The sequence below is a fragment of the Trematomus bernacchii genome, unplaced genomic scaffold (genome assembly GCF_902827165.1).
Source record: "Trematomus bernacchii unplaced genomic scaffold, fTreBer1.1, whole genome shotgun sequence".
Lineage (NCBI taxonomy): Eukaryota > Metazoa > Chordata > Actinopteri > Perciformes > Nototheniidae > Trematomus > Trematomus bernacchii.
The window spans coordinates 2,350,278-2,368,179 of NW_022987614.1; the positions used below are offsets into that span (position 1 = coordinate 2,350,278).

A 17,902-nucleotide genomic window follows, 5' to 3' on the forward strand; every position below is an offset into this window, starting at 1 on the left:
AGGGGGTGCACCGTTCCTGGAGGTACTGCAATACCAGGTCGATGCGTGGAGTGGACGGAGCAAGCCCCTATTCCATCTCCCTATTCCAAAAATCAATTTAATATATGGTCCCCGGGTAGGGGACGTATCAGATATTAAACTGATAAGAACAGATACTACACTTGATCTTAGCCAAAAGGCCGAGAAGCGATACTTAAGAACTGTTGGAGGCAGGAAAGTCATTCCCCGCACAGTCACCTTCACTCACGGTTTCAAAGTGTGTTTCAGTAACAGTATGAGTGTATGACTCGATGTTGTAGGAACAAAGTACATGGGCACACTAAACACAGCAGGTGAGAAAAGGGCAAGAACAGCAGCAGAATCTGTTATTTTCAGTAATGTCGTTGGTGCCGCTCCAGAACAGTCTGGTCACGTGTCACGTTTTAGTCCAATTAGAATAGTATCCCCTGAAATACATTTTTATCGTATTTACTGTCAGAAAATGACCTGTAACTTAAGCAAATCGAAGGTAATATTAATCATAAACGTGAATATAACATAGTATTATTTCAAAATTCCTCTCTGAAGGAAGAAAGCATGTGTAACAGCTGGGTGGAGACAAACAGCTCCAGTGCACTCTGGTGGAGAACTGCGTGAACGGCACGCTGTGTATACTACAGGTTATTCTGCTCTTGTCTAAATCGAAGATACATTTTCTTGAGGAGCCTTCCTCGACATTGAGAAACACCCACTGTATCATGTCTTTTTTTAATATATATATATATATATGAAGTTTCAATTTTTCTTACCCGACAAACTCAAATTACTTCTTTCAAATGTGTGTTTTATGTCCTATTTTCATATTTTCGACTAAGTACTTTACTGTGACCTTTATTTCATCATACTAGACTTTATATTTGTTTTCCACATAATATACTATGATGTATACATACTATAAAAATACTTACTTTACAATAATGGAGAGATAACCAGGGTTATGTCCCAAAAGTTCTGTTTTTTGGGGGTAATATAACCATTTTGAGCAGTTTTTCTCTTGTATTAATTCATGAAAAAATACTTTAACTATCAGCCGAGGAGTTTAAGTATAATTTGCTTGATTCAAAACCTAAAATAAGAGTGGAGGATACTTTAGGTCTTCAAACCTGTAAAATACTGCATTTTTCTGTCATTTTAAGACCAAACTAACGGATGATTGATTGATTGATTGAAAAGTTTATTAACAGCTTGTATATTGGGTACAGTACAGTAGCCTACAGCTCAAAACATACAATTGTTAAGGGGATGCAGACCAGAGAAAGACTTTCATCTTGTTTACATCAGGGTCCTCCATTTCCAATTCATCATATCATTTAAGACATATGATGACAGATGAATCGAGAAGATATACTTTCAAACTAATCAACACTGAGATTAATTGCTGCCTTAATCTGTTCAATTCAAAATCTGAGCATTCATATTCCTTTAAAAGGGTTTTTCCAGAAACATTGACGGGTGATTAAAACCCTTTCATGTAATGTAAGAAGAGGTGAGCACTAAGTACTTTACTGTGACTTTATTTCATCATACTAGACTTTATCTTTGTTTTCCACATAATATACTATGATGTATACATACTATAAAAATACACAGACATTTGTACACAGAAATAAACCCACAGACATATTTTTGTAATACTGTTTTATTATTTTTCACATCTTTATTGACAGGAGAATCCGAGGCTCAGTGACCGTGTTTCCACGGATCGCCCGTCGCCTCTCCGTCAGAAACACTGTCCTCTGGAAATAAATACAATACTGATTTTTTATTTTTTAAAAGAAAAGAAGAAGATTTTCTAACCTACGTCTCAGAGTCTGGAGATGATTCCACATTTATTACTACGTGAAACTACGGCACGACACATGGAGGGAAACGGATCTGTTTCAGGTGAGAGGAGGAAACGAGACGCAGTGAAATCCTGCAGCTGGAGATCCACGACGTGAGGATGAAATACTGAGACCACCTGAGGGGAAGGGTCTGGTTTCTGCAGTTTTTTGGGTTAAAAAAACCTAAAATATGACTTGTTTTTGTATTAATTCATGGCTAAAAACCTCAAATATGAGTCGAGGGAGTTTCAGGATACTTTGGGTCTTCAAATCTGTGAAATATTGCACCTCAATTATATAAAACAATATTTACTTTACAATAATGGAGAAATAATCAGGGTTATGTCCCAAGAGTTCTGTTTTTTGGGGGTAATATAACCATTTTGAGCAGTTTTTCTCTTGTATTAATTCATGAAAAAATACTTTAACTATCAGCCGAGGAGTTTAAGTATAATTTGCTTGATTCAAAACCTAAAATAAGAGTGGAGGATACTTTAGGTCTTCAAACCTGTACAATACTGCATTTTTCTGTCATTTTAAGACCAAACTAACGGATTAATCGAGAAGATATACTTTCAAACTAATCAACACTGAGATTAATTGCTGCCTTAATCTGTTCAATTCAAAATCTGAGCATTCATATTCCTTTAAAAGGGTTTTTCCAGAAACATTGATGGGTGATTAAAACCCTTTAATGTAATGTAAGAAGAGGTGAGGACATCTTAAGTGTTTATTGATAAATACATGTGAAAGAGTAGAGTAGATATTTTCTTAAGCTGTAGAATAAAGTACACTGACCAGCTGTTATATGGTGTTACCGAGTCTTTATTTTAATTATTTTTGAGGTGTTTCTTAAGAAGAGGAGAGCTGCAGACAGGAAGTCAGACATTATTAAGGGACGGACGAACATACTTAACAAAAGCAGTGAGTATGATGAAGGTAATTTGAGATACTTTGGAGGAGCTACGACGCTAAATGTTTAAAGCGTTATTCTCAGGAAGGTGGGCTCAACATTTCATCTGTTTGGGATTTAAAGAACCAGCTGAACAGGAGCGTGACGAGCGCCACGTAGAAAATAAAAGGAGCTGTTAAAGTGAAATGTAGGCACAGAGAAACAGGACGAGGGTCTCAGCGCCCCGCCAACAGATCCTCATTTTAAAGATGTTTGTGTATCACTTTTACAGGAATGTCGTGTATTTCTACTTTAGTCTAAACTGCGAGGAGTTCTGCGTTTTCTCGTATAGGATTAATATCCGCTTCCTCCTCGATTTGGCAAACAAAACAAACTAATTGAATATTAATAATTGTAGTAATAGTCAGAAATCCACTCATTCCAGTTTCTCGTGTGTGATGTTCTTGCCTTTTCAAGACCACTATGATTGCAAATGAAAACACTTGAGCTGTAGGACATTGTAACTTGTTTCTCCATTTTCTGACATACAAAAAAAAATAAAAAAAATAATCAGCAGGTGAATTAATGGTAAACAAAGTGAACAATCTCCAATACAAGATACTGATTGCTCGAGACACAAGCTGCATGAAAACCAGCACATCAGGACCTTTTTTCATCCTGTTTCAACACTGTTTTGGTTGTTTGTGAAATAAAAAGCCATGTTTCTCTGGTGGAAAAGCAGCAGATTAATACATCCGGCCAGCAGGGGGCGTCGGAGGAACGCTGTAACAGGAAGCTGCTCTTTAGGAAACAAGTGGGTTGTTAGGAAATAATACTGTGAGTAAAAAACGTCCAGCCAAATTCATTTTAAAGTTATTTAACACTGATTTGCGTTTAAAACGGGTTGCGTTCATTTGTCTCGAAGACTTTTAGAGCCACAAAATATTAAATAATAGCGTAATAAGAAGTGCTTGATGAAATGGGTTTGGCACATTAACTACTGGGTCTGATCTGGAGCTAAAACCATTAGCGATTAGCCGACAGACACAAATGTTCTGATGATAATCAATTAGACATTAAGACGCTTCTCAAATCTCATTTGCTGCGTTGAATATCTTTGGATTTTTTTGGACGAAATGTGATGGGCTTTTTTTCCACATCTTTCTAACTGTTTCTCTTCAGATCAAGCAATTAATCGATACGGTAGTTAATCGAGGAATAGTTAGTAGTTTATAGATTAAGAAAACAATCGTCAGCTGCAGCTCTTCAGTAGATTTCTCTGCACTTTGTCCAGTGATTTTCTTTTGACTAAATGTCTAAAACTTTTCCTTTGACGTTCAGATCAGTGCAAAGCCTATGCAGTCATTACCCAGAAATCATTGGGACTACTTTTTAAAATGCTAAGCAAGAAACTAACTCCTCCAAACAAGGATCCATCCCAGAATTCAGCAGCAGCTTTTCTGAGAGAACAGACGACTACTCACTACTTCTAAATTCTGAAGAAACGTCTGGTAAAGAGTCCTCTGATCCGATCGCGTCTCCAAGCAAAGTTTATTTTCTCCTCAGGAATGTGGTCAGGAGGAAAATGCAGATTTGGGGTAAACCACTTATCAAGTCAGGAGGGGTGTATGGATGCATTGTTTGGAGCTGAACAATCCGACTTCCAGCGGTAATACTTGGCGTTATCGAGTCAGGAGGCCTGGCATCAAACAGGAATTCATTCTATGTTTCCAAGCTGCTTAACCCACTGACCTCTGGGGGTCTTTTCACGATCAAAAAATGACCCAAAAAGAACAAACAAAAATGGACGCTAAAACATTTTTTTTCAACACATAGCACCATGTCATCGGTTTCCGGTTCTGAACACTTGGTTGCAGAATGTCACATTTCCAAAGGTTTTTTTATTTTATTTTATTTTTTTATTTGTGAGAGTCAAGAAAACAAAACAAAATGGCGGTGAGGAGATAAAGAAGGAGGCGAAGCTGAGGTATCTGTTCACGCTTTTTTCTTTGTGAGGGGGTGACAGAAGGCACATTTTGCCGAGGGCAGGGAGGGGTTTTATTTCTTGAAGCGATGAACTCTCCAAAGCTTTTTGTCCGCTGATGGATGACAAAGAAAAAACACTTCTTCCGATTATTTCACCAACCAATCAAAAAGCTGCATTTCCTCCTCACAGAATCACATGCTCTGTTTCCAGTTGACGGTGTTTTTTGACCCAGAAGCCGCGTTGAGAGGGTCTTGATGATCTGTGTGATGATTGAGAGCCGCTAAAAACCATCTGATAGGATTTTTAGATTTATTTTCTCTGATTTTATTGCCTGCCCCCTGTTTTTCCCACCTTCAAACTCGCGCCGAGACGTGGTCGAGCGACGTCGCTGAAGCCGACGTCGCCGAAGGTGTCGCCTTTGGGGGAGGAGCTACTTCTTTTAGCTCGTTTCCAGGGCAACTCTGAGTGCTAACGCCGCGGTTTAACGGCCCTGCTCGCGGCGGCGCGTTAGCCGCGAGAACCGAGCCGGGGTCGGTTCGCGGGATGTTTACGGGGCAGGATCGGGTGCGAGCGTGACCTTTATGACCTCCAGGGTGACAAACGAGACTTCCCACGGTGTCCACGGGCGACAGGTGGCGTTTCATCCATCGCTCCACTCGTTCCTCTTTGTATTTGATGGAGTACCAGGTGAGGAAGATGAAGAAGAAGCCGATTAACTTGAGGCTGGCAGCGAGGCCGAAGTAGACGAAGCGCAGCGAGGTGACGTCGTATTCCCAGCAGGAGCCGTGCACGCCGCAGTCCTGCTGCCACAACATGCACGTGGTGTCGATGACGGCGCCGAAATATATGGGCGTCGGGATGTAGGCTGGGTGGAGAAGAGAGGGGGAGAGAGTGAGGAGAAATTGTTAAATAAACAGACACAAAACGGACAGAAAAGTGGAACAATTGTGAGAGACAGAAAGTGATTAAGTTAAAAGTATGAAGGGAAGTTCAAGAAAGAGAATGGGCAAATGGAGTTTAGGGAGAGATAGAGAATCATAACTAAAAGTACAGAAATTAACACAATATTGGAGAAAACTAAGACAACTGTCCCTATGACCCCCCATCGCTTTCATTATCTAAAATATACCCTTTTCCCATTGGTTTAGGACATGCTCGCACATTGGAGCTTTGATACATAAGATGCAATAAATCCATAATCCTTATATAGATATTAAAACTGTCTTTGTTTGCTAACGCTACAAAAACTTAGCACCTTGGAGAAAACGAAGGATATTTTATCTGTGAGGTCTTTCTCACTTTTTAATCCATATTTGAAGTCTCTCTTCTTGCCTTTGGAAAGCTAAAACTATAAGGATTATCTGCTGTCAGACTTCCATTAGCACTTCTGCGGCTAGTGCTAACGCTAACAGTGGACGTTAGAGCAAAGAGTCAGTAAGACTCGCTTAAAACTGATTGATTAAACCCACGTTGGCTCCAAAAACACAACCTACATTTCCCATAATGCATCGTTTACTCCCCTTAATGCACATGTCTGTCAAACTCCTCTCTGATGGATTGTGTTTCGTTTCTGACTGATCGATCCTGACATGTTTCAAATCCAATTCCCCCTGATTCAGGAGAACAGCGCGGCATTAGAGAGACGACATCTAATTTCCCGAGGCTTAATCAGCTCCTCGTCAGCAGTTACAAAAATGTGCAGCGTGTTTACAATCAATTCAATCAGCTGACGTTACATCCCCCGCCTCTGATACTGATGTAAAGAGAGTCCTCTGCTGATGTTCTGTCTTTTTGTTTGGACGTATTCATGTCAAAAGCTATTTAATGCCACCATAAAAAGATGGAGAATATGTTTTTCTACTCACCGAGGGTCCTGAGGAGAACGAACTGCATCCCCAGAGCGAACGGCCTCTCCTGCTCCGCTACAGATCTGTGAAGTTCATAAGAACAGCAACACAGTGAGCGTGGAAAAACAGGATAGTACAGATACACAACACGTACAAAAAATATAGTATAGTTACTGTTAAAACAAAAAGTATTCTAACATATTAAATCAAGATGGTACAGTTTGTAGTTTTGTGTTAAACGCATCCAAATGGGATTTTAGCTTATTTTTTAAATTGAAAATGAAGGATTTGATAAACTGAGACTTCTTGGAGCTCATGATTTGAACCTTGTTTGTGTATAACCTGAACTTCAGATCTCCTACCTGAGGGTGACGATGTTATAATAAATGTATATTTAAACATCTCCAGTGGTGTATTAGTATTAGATATTAATACAGGATGATTTGAACCAAAAAGAGGTGGTTTCATCGTTTCTGTATCACCTGAACTTTAGAGTCTCGTACCTGAGCGTGACGATGATGGCGGAGGGCTGGGCGCAGGCGGTGATGAGCGTGACGATGAAGAGGAAGATGAGGAAGGGGATGAGCGTGCTGCAGGTGCGGTCGCACTTCCCCGACACGGCGTACCCGTTCTCGTTCAGGTACGTCTTCACGATGACGAGCTGCAGCTGGTTGGAGCCCGACGCGCTGGACGAGGGCGTGATCACCTGCCGACTCTGAACGCACGCGCAGTCCGAGTAGTTTCTGATCTGAGAGGGAAACATGGAGGAGAGTTAGACACTTTAAGATATAATACGGCAAGCCAGAGGGTGTTTCTCAATCGCGAGTACGCTTGCTTGGTAGCACATGTCTGTCGAGCATCTTGCTTCAGAAGCGAGTCAAGAATACTTCCTGGCATTTGGAAAACGAAGAGTGGAACAGGCTAGCAAGTGTGCAGGTGTGCGTCATATGAGAGGCCCCGCCTTACATCTTCCGCCACAGATTTGGGGAAATTGGTCCGTGCGCAAAGCATTGTGGGGATTTTAAGACCGCGGAGTCTACTCATGTGCAGCCTCGATATTTCTCCAAACGGAGTACGCCGGGCTCGGTAGATTTCCAAGTATGCTGGAGATTGGAACAGTCCTTCGGCGGCACTCGATGACGTAGTATGCTTGAAATAGTGGCTCTGAAGCAGCTTTACTCGACATTGAGAAACACCCAGAGACTTTGTAAACTAATCCTTAAAAGATCATGGGGGGGGAATCGGGTTGCTTGAAAGTAGCTCCATTTTAGAAAAAAGTCAAACAAAAATATTTTTATAAACGTAAGAAGTTGAGGAAATAATGTGCAATAAAAAGATTGAATAAAATAAGAAATATTTTTACAAAGGTTTAGTACAGATTTGGAATAACACTATTATATTTATATTAATACAAGAAGTTGAAAGAAAATGTGTAATGAAAAACAAAATAAATTAAACCCTAAAATGTGAACATTAAGCAAGAACATGTTTTTTTTTCTTTTTTTACAAGGACCACAGATTCATTTAATTCATACAATACATTAATACAAAATAAACTCTCTCCCTCTCTCTCTCTCACCCCGGTGCTGTCGTTGGCCACGCTGCTGCAGCCGGCCAGGCAGGGGTTAAAGTACGTGATGCCGTCGGAGCCGCACACCGGAGCGTACTCATGGATCTTACAGCCGCAGTTCACGTTACAGCCTCCGGTCAGGTTCCTCTGGGTCATGGTGAGCGTCGGCCTGCAGAGGGGGAACACACAGAAGGTCATCAGGGTTCACACTCCCTTTATGTAGGTGCCTTGATGGGAGATAGGAGGAGGAAACAAAGGGAGAAAAGGCGTTGGGGAGAAATCTAAGGAAATGTATGACAGACTGGAAGACGGAGAAAGAGCGAGGAAGTAGGGATGCAAGAGAGGAAAAGATAACAAACAATTATCAGACAAAGATGATAATGAAAGGAACAAAATAACTATATGCCTTGATGGGAGATAGGAGGGGGAAACGAAGGAATAAAAAGCAGGAGAAATGAAGGGAAAGTTTGATGAAAGAAAGACAGATTGGAAGACGCAGAAAGAACAGAGAATCAAAGAGACACACAGGATAATGAAGTGAGGAGGGAAAGACAGACTGTCAGAGGGATATGAAAACCACAAGTCAGCCAAATGTCTTCTCTTCCAAGCTGTCTTTGGATGTTTTCCATCAATGCCATGTAATCACTGTCTGTCTGCTATCCTGCAGAGATCTGAGAGCAAGCTTCCTCCCCAACTTCGGCCACAGATGGGCGGTAAAAACGAGCCGTGTGTTCGGACACAACGGGAAATTATTCAGCGGGAGAAAAGGCAAACTGAAGTCTACAAACGTCTGTCTCTGATACGAGAGAAAGCATTTTAAAGACTCTGTTTTACTCTGAGGATTAACCAGAGACCTGAGAGACGTGACCCCGAAGGAGGTGGTCTACTTTTAGATAAACTACTTGTGTGTTTAAATGATTAAACGTGACACATTGGTGGATTTGTAAGAATTAAAGTTTGATATTTGAATGACAACACAGTGCAGTCTGATGAAAAACGACTATTTTCTATACTAATAGTTCCTTTTTGATGTAAAGTGTTGGATCTAACATAAACATTGGTTATTAATCAATCTTCTGCACATTTTCTTGATGAATCAGTTACTAATTGTCACTAAAACGTCATAAAATAGTGAGAAATGTCCATAGAAATTGCCCACAGTTCAAGGTGAGATGGTTGGTTTCTAAATGTTAATAAATCTTTGTTTTGTATTCAAAGGGTTAGTGTTCAAAACATATATGGATATTTATTTTGTTCTTTTTACTTTATATGCAAAATACGAAAGAAAGTAGCGAATAAATTGTTTATAAAATGTTTTAAAAGTAACAAAATTAACTATTAAAAAAGGGGGAAATGTTAAACACCTTAAATAGGATATGTATCTTGGCAGAGATACTCTATATCTCCCAAGATACATATCCTAGTTAAGGTAATGTTGGAAAAAAATAGATGACATTTTGAAAATAAATGCATGACATTATGTAATTTAAGCAGAGATGTGTAATTAAATAGTAAATAAGTATTTTTTCGTTGTAAATATTTCCAATCAGAGCAAACTGGCCGGCTCTGTTGTGATTGGTCAATCGCTGAGAGATGTCCCGCCCCTTAGCCTATCACGTACAATGTGTTGGAGCGCTAGCCAATAGGAGCGTAAGTGTGTTAAATAGTGACGTCATGATGTCCCGGAAGTAGACAAAGGAGTGCAATGGAGGCGTTGTATGGAGGGAACTTTGGGATTTTAGCCTTTGCCGACCATTTACATGCACTAAAACCTATATAACACACTACGGGAGAGGGGGAAACCCCAAAAAGCATAGTAAGGCCCCTTCAACGAGTTTACTAAGATGTTTGTTTACAGGCAGAACATCCATTCATCAGCTACACCAGAGGAGTGTGTCTTTAACCACATTACCATAACACCGTGTGTTGAGATGACGTAACAACGGTCACCGAGTCTCTTTCGGCCTCTTTCAAAATTCTGTGTTTTTTTCCGTGGGTGTTTTTACTGTTTTTAAAAAACACCCTTCCTCCACAGTCTATCATTGTATCTCCTCCTCCTCCTCCTCCTCCTCCTCCTCCTCCTCCTCCTCCTCCTCCTCCTCCTCCTCCTCCTCCTCCTCCTTGTCTGTGTGCTCTCTCCACTTTCCTCCTCTCCTTTATTCAACAATCGTCCCACACTCCACAAGCAGAGGGTGTACATTTTACATTCACATTAGTAACATGCTCAATGACCTTAGCTCGACTAATTTGCATGCATACAAAACTAAGAATAAGCTTTACTGTGGTCTGCAGAGGGTCACATGTATAACATCTGATTAATAACACTTTATAAAGAGCTTAAGGGCAGCAGATGTTCATCAAATAAGTCAAAGCTTAACTAAATACAGGGATTGTTATCATTGTGTTGCCTTTATCTTAATTGTATATATGTTTATTATAGTGTTACTTATTTTAAACCTATGATTAGCCTGGAAAAAAATGTATGTTTTGAGACCATTTAATAGTTAAGTTCCAGTTTAAGTGTTTTTAGCTTGAAAATGCGGCTTTGTAATACATGAACTCTCTCCAATTGTGGATGTGTTGGTCATATATATTGTAAAAAAAAATTGTTTATTGTCTGAACCATCACTTTGTTTTTTCAGATTTAAAAAAACACTACTCCAATAAGCGCCCTCTGCAAAGAAAACATGCTAGTATATGCATGTATTGTGCAGAAACTAGTGCCGTAACTATGCTACCCTACTAAAAAACAGGAGTAACCATTGCTTTAATATTCTCTCTTCAATTATTACTAATATCAAAAGGTGTCTCAGATCCAAACTGCACCACTTGGGTTTCCAGAAATACACCCAGAAAGTGTGAACAGTCCTCCAGACTATACACGTTCTCTTGTACAAATACACCTTTTCTCAAAGTGTACAATTCTTAGAACACGCTATTTTAGGAGCATTTTTAATAGATGATCCAAATGCAAGGTGGTTGGGACAAAATTGGCCATTTTCCAAAAGTGGTGGATGTCCCCAGAGTCCTGCACGGGTCTGATTTTCAAGACCCGCACCCGCAACGTGCAATACCGAACCCGCCCCGCCACCCGCACATATTGCCAATTAGTTCCGCACACCGTCGGCACAAGATCCGCAAACCGACCCGAACCCGCAGTAGAAACGTGCAATTATTAACACACGCAGTTGCATATTTGGCTCAAAAAGCGTGGGATGTTGGTTATTTTCTCCATCTAGGATGAAACCAAAAGCCTCCCAGACGTTGGATTTCGCTCTTGAAGAAGAGTTATTGACAATGCTGTATTCTCCGAGCTCCGCCTTCACCTCAGCCATTTCGAATGTGGCGCGCTCAGCAGCAGATTGATGCGCTGCAGAGGTTATGGTTATGCGCGGTCTCGCGGGGGAGAGGTCTGAGGATTTAAACATTAAACTCAATTATTATTATTTTAATATATTTATTATGCAACACCCGCGACCCGACCCGCATCATCTTTGTTTTACCCAGAACCGAACCCGATGCAGGACTCCCCCCCCCCCCCCAGCGTCCCCAGTATGAATGACGCCTATCGTCTGAATCCACATTACCATTTGGATTCCCTATATCTCCCATTTCACACATCGTAAGTCTCATGATTGCGCCTGAATTTGTACCCGTTTGTCTGTTTTACGCTGCATTATGTGGTTTCTCCTTTGTCAGCATTGATGCGTTACCCCCCTCCCTCTCAGAGTCAAAGTCAACTATATTGTCAATCTTTCAGTTTGTGTGTACAGACAGAGAGACTGAAATACAAAAGTGGAAGTACTCAGATCTTGTACTTGAGTAAAAGTGGAAGTACTCAGATCTTGTACTTGAGTAAAAGTGGAAGTACTCAGATCTTGTACTTGAGTAAAAGTGGAAGTACTCAGATCTTGTACTTGAGTAAAAGTGGAAGTACTCAGATCTTGTACTTGAGTAAAAGTTTTTTATTTACTCACATATGCTTGTTATTATGTTCCTTGTTATCCTTGGTTTGAGTTGGGTTTTTTAGGATTTAGTTTGCTGTGAATGCTGGGATGTTTCATCACATCCTGACCTAGAAATCAGCCCTGGTGAAATGTACAATATAAATTGTGTGAAGGTGATGATATCCTTAATACAATTACACATTAAGAAGCATTGTTCCGGGTTTTTTCGCACCACATATCTGGAAGAAAGTGTTCTTAAGGCCTCATTAAGTTGGAGTTAGGTATATTTATTTACATATCTCACTGCCAGAGGTGGAAGTACTCAGATCTTGTGCTTGAGTAAAAGTGGAAGTACTCAGATCTTGTGCTTGAGTAAAAGTAGAAGTACTCAGATCTTGTGCTTGAGTAAAAGTAGAAGTACTCAGATCTTGTGCTTGAGTAAAAGTAGAAGTACTCAGATCTTGTACTTGAGTAAAAGTAGAAGTACCAGAGTGTAGGAATACTCTGTTACAGTAAAAGTCCTGCATTCAAAATGTTCCTCAAGTAAAAGTAGAAAAGTATTATCATCAAAATATAGTTAAAGTAGCGACAGTAAAAGTAGTCATTGTGCAGATTGGTCCATTTCAGAATAATATATATGATATGTTTTATAATGATTGATCATTAAAGTGTTCTCAAAGCTGGTAAAGGTGCAGCTAGTTTGAATGACTTTGTATACTGCAGGGTAGCTTGTGAATTTACTCCAGGTGGAACTAAAGTCTGATTTAACACTTGATTATATTTCACATCATTCATCCACATCTGTAAAGTAACTAAAGGTATTAAATCCCTCCCAGTCTCCCCCCTAGTCTCCCCCCTAGTCTCCCCCCTAGTCTCCCCCCTAGTCTCCCCCCTAGTCTCCCCCCTGCTCACCCAGTGGTGTAGGGGATGTTGATGCCTCCCAGGTTGATGGTGTCGCAGCCCACGATGAACAGCGTGGAGAAGCAGAGCAACGACACGCCGCTGCAGATCATCGCCAGCTTGGCCGACTCTCTGGCTCCCAGCTTCAGCTTCTTGATGATGTATCCTCCCAAAACGATACCCACACCGGCACTGGGAACAATAATCACACCTGAGGGGGGGGGGGGGGGAGAGAAAGGGGGGACGTTAGAAACTCATATAGATATTATTTGGAGCGTCTTACAGCTAGTCCTACCAAACCTTTGTATCTGGTTTTCTAGTGAGGGTCAATTAATTAAGGATGACATATTATCAACGTATACAAAATGTATATACATTACATTACATTGTATTTAGCTGACGCTTTTATCCAAAGCGACTTACAATAAGTGCATTCGACCAAGAAGATACAAACTTGAAGAAAACAGAATCATATAAGTACATCAGGTTTCATAGAGCCAAAACATTTCAAGTGCTACTCAACTAGCTTTAGATAAGCCAGTCCTTTGTTAGTATATAAGTGCTTTGTTAGTCATTTTATCGCTCGAAGTGGAGTCGAAAGAGATGAGTTTTCAGTCTGCACCGGAAGATGTGTAAGCTGTCTGCTGTCCTGATGTCAATGGGGAGCTCATTCCACCATTTTGGAGCCAGGATAGCAAACCGATACAAAAATTAAATTAAAGCTCACCTATTATGCAAAATCCACTTCTTCATGTCTCTTCTACATCAACATGTGTCCTCTCTTCCTCATGTCTCTTCTACATCAACATGTGTCCCCTCTTCTTCATGTCTCTTCTACATCAACATGTGTCCCCTCTTCTCCATGTCTCTTCTACATCAACATGTGTCCCCTCTTCTTCATGTCTCTTCTACATCAACATGTGTCCCCTCTTCCTCATGTCTCTTCTACATCAACATGTGTCCCCTCTTCTTCATGTCTCTTCTACATCAACATGTGTCCCCTCTTCCTCATGTCTCTTCTACATCAACATGTGTCCCCTCTTCTTCATGTCTCTTCTACATCAACATGTGTCCCCTCTTCCTCATGTCTCTTCTACATCAACATGTGTCCCCTCTTCCTCATGTCTCTTCTACATCAACATGTGTCCCCTCTTCTTCATGTCTCTTCTACATCAACATGTGTCCCCTCTTCTTCATGTCTCTTCTACATCAACATGTGTCCCCTCTTCCTCATGTCTCTTCTACATCAACATGTGTCCCCTCTTCCTCATCTCTCTTCTACATCAACATGTGTCCCCTCTTCCTCATGTCTCTTCTACATCAACATGTGTCCCCTCTTCCTCATGTCTCTTCTACATCAACATGTGTCCCCTCTTCTTCATGTCTCTTCTACATCAACATGTGTCCCCTCTTCCTCATGTCTCTTCTACATCAACATGTGTTCCCTCTTCCTCATGTCTCTTCTACATCAACATGTGTCCCCTCTTCCTCATGTCTCTTCTACATCAACATGTGTCCCCTCTTCTTCATGTCTCTTCTACATCAACATGTGTCCCCTCTTCCTCATGTCTCTTCTACATCAACATGTGTTCCCTCTTCCTCATGTCTCTTCTACATCAACATGTGTCCCCTCTTCTTCATGTCTCTTCTACATCAACATGTGTCCCCTCTTCTTCATGTCTCTTCTACATCAACATGTGTCCCCTCTTCTTCATGTCTCTTCTTCATCAACACGTGTCCCCTCTTCTTCATGTCTCTTCTACATCAACACGTGTCCCCTCTTCTTCATGTCTCTTCTTCATCAACACGTGTCCCCTCTTCTTCATGTCTCTTCTACATCAACATGTGTCCCCTCTTCTTCATGTCTCTTCTACATCAACACGTGTCCCCTCTTCTTCATGTCTCTTCTACATCAACACGTGTCCCCTCTTCTTCATGTCTCTTCTACATCAACACGTGTCCCCTCTTCTTCATGTCTCTTCTACATCAACATGTGTCCCCTCTTCTTCATGTCTCTTCTACATCAACATGTGTCCCCTCTTCTTCATGTCTCTTCTACATCAACATGTGTCCCCTCTTCTTCACGTCTTTTCTACATCAACATGTGTCCCCTCTTCTTCATGTCTCTTCTACATCAACATGTGTCCCCTCTTCTTCATGTCTCTTCTACATCAACATGTGTCCCCTCTTCTTCATGTCTCTTCTACATCAACATGTGTCCCCTCTTCTTCATGTCTCTTCTACATCAACATGTGTCCCCTCTTCTTCATGTCTCTTCTACATCAACATGTGTCCCCTCTTCTTCATGTCTCTTCTACATCAACATGTGTCCCCTCTTCTTCACGTCTCTTCTACATCAACATGTGTCCCCTCTTCTTCACGTCTTTTCTACATCAACATGTGTCCCCTCTTCTTCACGTCTCTTCTACATCAACATGTGTCCCCTCTTCTTCATGTCTCTTCTACATCAACATGTGTCCCCTCTTCTTCACGTCTTTTCTACATCAACATGTGTCCCCTCTTCTTCACGTCTCTTCTACATCAACATGTGTCCCCTCTTCTTCACGTCTCTTCTACATCAACATGTGTCCCCTCTTCTTCACGTCTCTTCTACATCAACATGTGTCCCCTCTTCTTCACGTCTCTTCTACATCAACATGTGTCCCCTCTTCTTCATGTCTCTTCTACATCAACATGTGTCCCCTCTTCTTCATGTCTCTTCTACATCAACATGTGTTCCCTCTTCTTCATGTCTCTTCTACATCAACATGTGTCCCCTCTTCTTCATGTCTCTTCTACATCAACATGTGTCCCCTCTTCTTCATGTCTCTTCTACATCAACATGTGTCCCCTCTTCTTCATGTCTCTTCTACATCAACATGTGTCCCCTCTTCTTCATGTCTCTTCTTCATCAACATGTGTCCCCTCTTCTTCATGTCTCTTCTACATCAACATGTGTCCCCTCTTCTTCATGTCTCTTCTACATCAACATGTGTCCCCTCTTCTTCATGTCTCTTCTACATCAACATGTGTCCCCTCTTCTTCATGTCTCTTCTACATCAACATGTGTCCCCTCTTCTTCATGTCTCTTCTTCATCAACATGTGTCCTCTCTGTGTAAAGAGATTCTGAAAGTTTCAGGAAAAAAGATTCTCTCTCTTTTTGTCCTGATCCATTTTTATAAAAACCTGTCTGAAAATGAGCTGATCAGATTTTGGCCACTTTATGATGTCATAACGATGTGTTGTCTTGTGTAACCATTAGCCAATCACCAACCAAGGTAACCCCCCCCCCCCCCCCCCCCCCCACCTTATCACCTGAATCTCTTCCTAGAGCACCATTGTGTTCTTTTTAACCAAATCTCTCTCAGAGGGGCGTGGGGAGGGGCTCCTTATTTTCATCTAAAGTAACAGACAGAGAATCAGCACTTTTGAAACAGGGCTGAAACAGAGGGGATTATGGGTAATGCTGCAATGATCTGTTTGGTGGAATGAGCTCCCCATTGACATCAGGACAGCAGAAAGCTTACACATCTTCCGGCGCACCAAACAGATAAAAAAAAAACAGAGACAAAAAAAATAAATATTGAATAGAGATGTTAATATAAACATAAGAAATAAGAATACAAATGTGAATTAAAAAGATGAAATAAAATAAATACAAATATTGATATAAACTTTAGAAGTTAAAGTAAAAACATGCACATTGTAAAACCACAATTATAGTAGTAGCCACAAAACCTAGAAGACAGGTGCTCACAGGTCTTTCTAGAAACATATAGCATAAAGGCGCTAACGTAACCTTTAGTCAAAATTACAGCCCCGCCCACTTTCTGGTGAAAATACTGCATTAGAGCGAAGCGGAAAATAATAGTGTCTTCATGTCTTAAAGCTGCCGAGTCATATATTGCACCTCAAACAACAAATAAATCCAGAGTTACAGTTTCTTTACTTCCTCTACAGAGAAAAGGACAGCAAAAGAAACTCAGAAATCACGTCTCTGGCGTCTGACACTCTATTCAACACCAATTTCATATTATAATTATACAGTTTTTGACGAACAGAAATATTGTTTTCTGGCTTCACTTTAACATTTTACGGGGAAAATCTGCATTTTGGTTTGAAGGTGAAGGCCCTGTTACCTGATGCAGAAAAAACTCTGGTTGCTACTAAATTACTGTCAAATGCAACACTTAATAACAAGAATAATCAAACTAAGGGTCCTGTAAAGTTGTGTGTGCGTCACCCACTAGAGGCTGGCATAATGTGAAAACATGTATGAATGGCTGTTTTAATCACAGTCCACCTACATCTGTTCAGCAACTCAACACTGAAAAATATTCAAAGTCTCTAGAATCTCTTTGGACAAAATCTTGGTATGACTCAAAGGTTTATGAAAGAATATAAAGATGTTGTTGTATAAAATGTGTTCAGTGTTTAAAAATGTCAGCCATCAATAACAGAGCTGTGTGTGTGGAAGGTGAAGATGACTCACAGTCGAGCGAGTGACTAATAACGTGCTTCCAAAATTGTCTTTTTCAAACCGTTAGTGTCTTATTCGTGTCGTTAAACTCTCAGAAACTGCATTAAGAAGAGATAAATATGGTAATACTATTTTAGCTTGCTGTTTTCCAGAGATACACGGACGTCCAGCCTCTTTCAAACCCCACATTTTGTTATGGGAATGTGTTGCTAAGGAAGGTTTGCCATTTGAGTGTCATGACATTTAAATAAAACCCGATAGCCTTTTCGTTTTAGCGTCTGTTTATCTGCAGACATGTCCATCACACCTACAGAGAAAAGCTTCCAAGTACCTTTGCTATCACAAACACAGAAAACCAAAATAGCCGACATCTCTGCAGAGTAGCTTCTCCACTTATCAGCAGAGCGTCTTTCTTT

General features: G+C 40.7%; 1 protein-coding gene and 1 non-coding gene across 4 annotated transcripts in view; both read right to left on the reverse strand.

Annotated features, from left to right (window-relative positions):
- LOC117483804 lies at positions 1-191 on the reverse strand. The gene has a single exon (XR_004556031.1). It is a non-coding gene; the product is annotated as a U2 spliceosomal RNA (small nuclear RNA).
- A 1,469-nt stretch (positions 192-1,660) lies between these two features.
- Positions 1,661-17,902, reverse strand: part of LOC117483740 (solute carrier organic anion transporter family member 5A1-like) — a 57,037-nt gene continuing 40,795 nt past the window's right edge. For all 3 annotated transcript variants that reach the window (XM_034132091.1, XM_034132090.1, XM_034132089.1), the window contains exons 6-10: positions 13,018-13,216; positions 8,168-8,327; positions 7,092-7,336; positions 6,607-6,671; positions 1,661-5,606 (exon numbers count right to left, since the gene is read on the reverse strand). In XM_034132091.1, the coding sequence (XP_033987982.1) occupies positions 5,095-5,606; positions 6,607-6,671; positions 7,092-7,336; positions 8,168-8,327; positions 13,018-13,216 (1,181 nt within the window). In that variant the 3' untranslated portion in view covers positions 1,661-5,094. The remainder of the gene's footprint in view (positions 5,607-6,606; positions 6,672-7,091; positions 7,337-8,167; positions 8,328-13,017; positions 13,217-17,902) is intronic.